This window comes from Colobus angolensis, unplaced genomic scaffold (assembly GCF_000951035.1).
Source record: "Colobus angolensis palliatus isolate OR3802 unplaced genomic scaffold, Cang.pa_1.0 Scaffold269, whole genome shotgun sequence".
Classification (NCBI taxonomy): Eukaryota; Metazoa; Chordata; class Mammalia; order Primates; family Cercopithecidae; genus Colobus; species Colobus angolensis.
The window spans coordinates 480,034-482,605 of record NW_012115921.1 but is presented as its reverse complement, the minus strand read 5'-3'; the positions used below and the strand labels follow the sequence as shown (position 1 = coordinate 482,605).

General features: G+C 38.5%; 1 protein-coding gene across 3 annotated transcripts in view; it reads left to right on the top strand.

Moving 5' to 3' along the window:
* Nucleotides 1–2,572, top strand: part of TMEM9B (TMEM9 domain family, member B) — an 18,283-nt gene extending 15,711 nt beyond the window's left edge. For 2 of the 3 annotated variants that reach the window (XM_011947605.1, XM_011947603.1), the window contains one exon: nt 1,391–2,570. In XM_011947605.1, coding sequence (XP_011802995.1) covers nt 1,391–1,546 — 156 coding nt within the window. In that variant the 3' untranslated portion in view covers nt 1,547–2,570. Of the gene's footprint in view, nt 1–1,390 lie in introns of all 3 variants that reach the window. The other variant, XM_011947604.1, reaches the window with a different exon arrangement.

Below are 2,572 nucleotides of genomic sequence, written 5' to 3'. Positions count from 1 at the left end.
AGTTCATGACCAGTCTGGGCAATATAGTGAGACCCCATCTCTTAAAAAAAAAAAAAATCCACTCTTTAAGTAAATTGAGTTTTAGGGTTTGTGCAGGCCATTACCTAAATAAAGTGAAAAGTTGAAGGAATTTTGGCAAAGAAGAGAAGGAAAGATTCTTTATAAAATCTCTTTGATGTCTCTCAAATGTAGACATTGTATAAATGCCTTGCTATAAAAACAAGACCAGGTGTTCTAACTCCTATAATTATAGTTGTATATATAGTTATGTAGTTATGTATATAGCTTTCCATATACATGCTGACTCCTGCCCTGGATATATAATAGAGCTTTTTCAAACATGCACCAGCAAAATAATGTTTCTCTCCTAGAGGCAAAGTTTAGTATAAGGGGTACAACTTGTGACTTGGATCTTCTGTTAGAACATTTAGAAGCTTTGCTAACATGGGGTTCAAGAAAAAGAGATCAAGGAAAAGGCAAATAAAAGCAATAAATTGCTATTGAATGCTTTTTGTCATTTAGACAGCTGTATTTATATCTCATTCACAGATAGATTAGCATGATGGTTTCCTGTGTAATGACTACAAACATCCAGCTGTACTGGTTTACTTTGACCAGGATAGGTTGGTTTTCTACACAGATACCTGGGCAACCCTTCAATCGCTTCTTTCCTAAGGTGGCAACTTACATGGAAGCCACTGGGTGCTTAACAATGGAAGATTCAATCTTTGTTGAATAGAGAAGGTGATTGTAGCACTTGAGCTGTGTCTCTTTTCATTACAGATTGGGGAAGTGGGGAAATGCAGCTTTTGGAAGCTAGTCCATTTAGTGTGTGTGTTGAGGGTACAGGGAGAGATTAAAAACAACCCAAGATAAGACTCTGTCGCTCACCCTCCCAGAGTGAATGTGGCCCCAAGCTGGCAAGAAAACCATTCTAATGGAGACACAAAATTAAAAGACAGATCTTTCCTCTGCCACAGATTAGCTATATAGTATCAAATAAAGCAAGGAAAGACCCTACTTTCCGTATCTATAACATGGAGAGATGTTAACATGAAAATAGATTTTCTTTTCCCTAGGAAGCCTTCTCTTTAACACACATGACCACTGTCTTTTGCTTGGTCTCCACTTCTTTAAGGGAAATATCTTTGAAAATGGCGATCCATGGGAACGTTTCACAAATACTCCCTCATCTCTTATGTTTCTTGAACCACCTAGGTCTGTACTTGAGTTCATACTCTGTCTGGTAGTTGAGTGCTTAGCCAAATAGATGCTCTGTTGTTTGAAAAGTCCACCTACCCCTATCTCTGTGGTGGGCTGGTGACTGTTTTCTGTCTGTGTTTTACACTGACTGTGCCATCTCTAATGTTCTCCATTCCTCGACTTTTAGGATCACCAGCCTTTTGCAAATGCACATGATGTGCTAGCCCGCTCCCGTGGTCGAGCCAACGTGTTGAACAAGGTAGAATATGCCCAGCAGCGCTGGAAGCTTCAAGTCCAAGAGCAGCGAAAGTCTGTCTTTGACCGACATGTTGTCCTCAGCTAGTTGGGAATTGAATTCAAGGTGACTAGAAAGAAACAGGCAGACAACTGGAAATAATTGACTGGGTTTTGCTGGGTTTCATTTTAATACCCTGTTGATTTCACCAGCTGTTGCTGGAAGATTCAAAACTGGAAGCAAAAACATGCTTGATTTTCTTTTTCTTGTTAATGTAATAATGGAGACATTTTTAAAAGCACACAGCTCAAAGTCAGCCAATAAATCTTTTCCTATTTGTGACTTCTACTAATAAAAATACATCTGCCTGTAAATTATCTTGAAGTCCTTTACCTGGAACAAGCACTCTCTTTTTCACCACATAGTTTTAACTTGATTTTCAAGATAATTTTCAGGGTTTTTGTTGTTGTTTTTGTTTGTTTGTTTGTTTGTTTTGGTGGGAGAGGGGAGGGATGCCTGGGAAGTGGTTAAAACTTTTTTCAAGTCACTTTACTAAACAAACTTTTGTAAATAGACCTTACCTTCTATTTTTGAGTTTCATTTATATTTTGCAGTGTAGCCAGCCTCATCAAAGAGCTGACTTACCCATTTGACTTTTGCACTGACTGTATTATCTGGGTATCTGCACTTCATGGTAAACTGGATCTGAAATGCCTGGTGGCTTTTCACAAAAAGCAGATTTTCTTCATGTACTGTGATGTCTGATGCAATGCATCCTAGAACAAACTGGCCATTTGCTAGTTTACTGTAAAGACTAGACATAGTCTTGGTGTGTGTGGTCTTACTTATCATCTTCTAGTACCTTTAAGGACAAATCCTAAGGACTTGGACACTTGCAATAAAGAAATTTTATTTTAAACCCAAGCCTCCCTGGATTGATAATATATACACATTTGTCAGCATTTCCGGTCGTGTTGAGAGGCAGCTGTTTGAGCTCCAATGTGTGCAGCTTTGAACTAGGGCTGGGGTTATGGGTGCCTCTTCTGAAAGGTATAACCATTGTTGGATAACTTTCTTTTTTCTTCCTATGTCCTCTTTGGAATGTAACAATAAAAATAATTTTTGAAACATCCA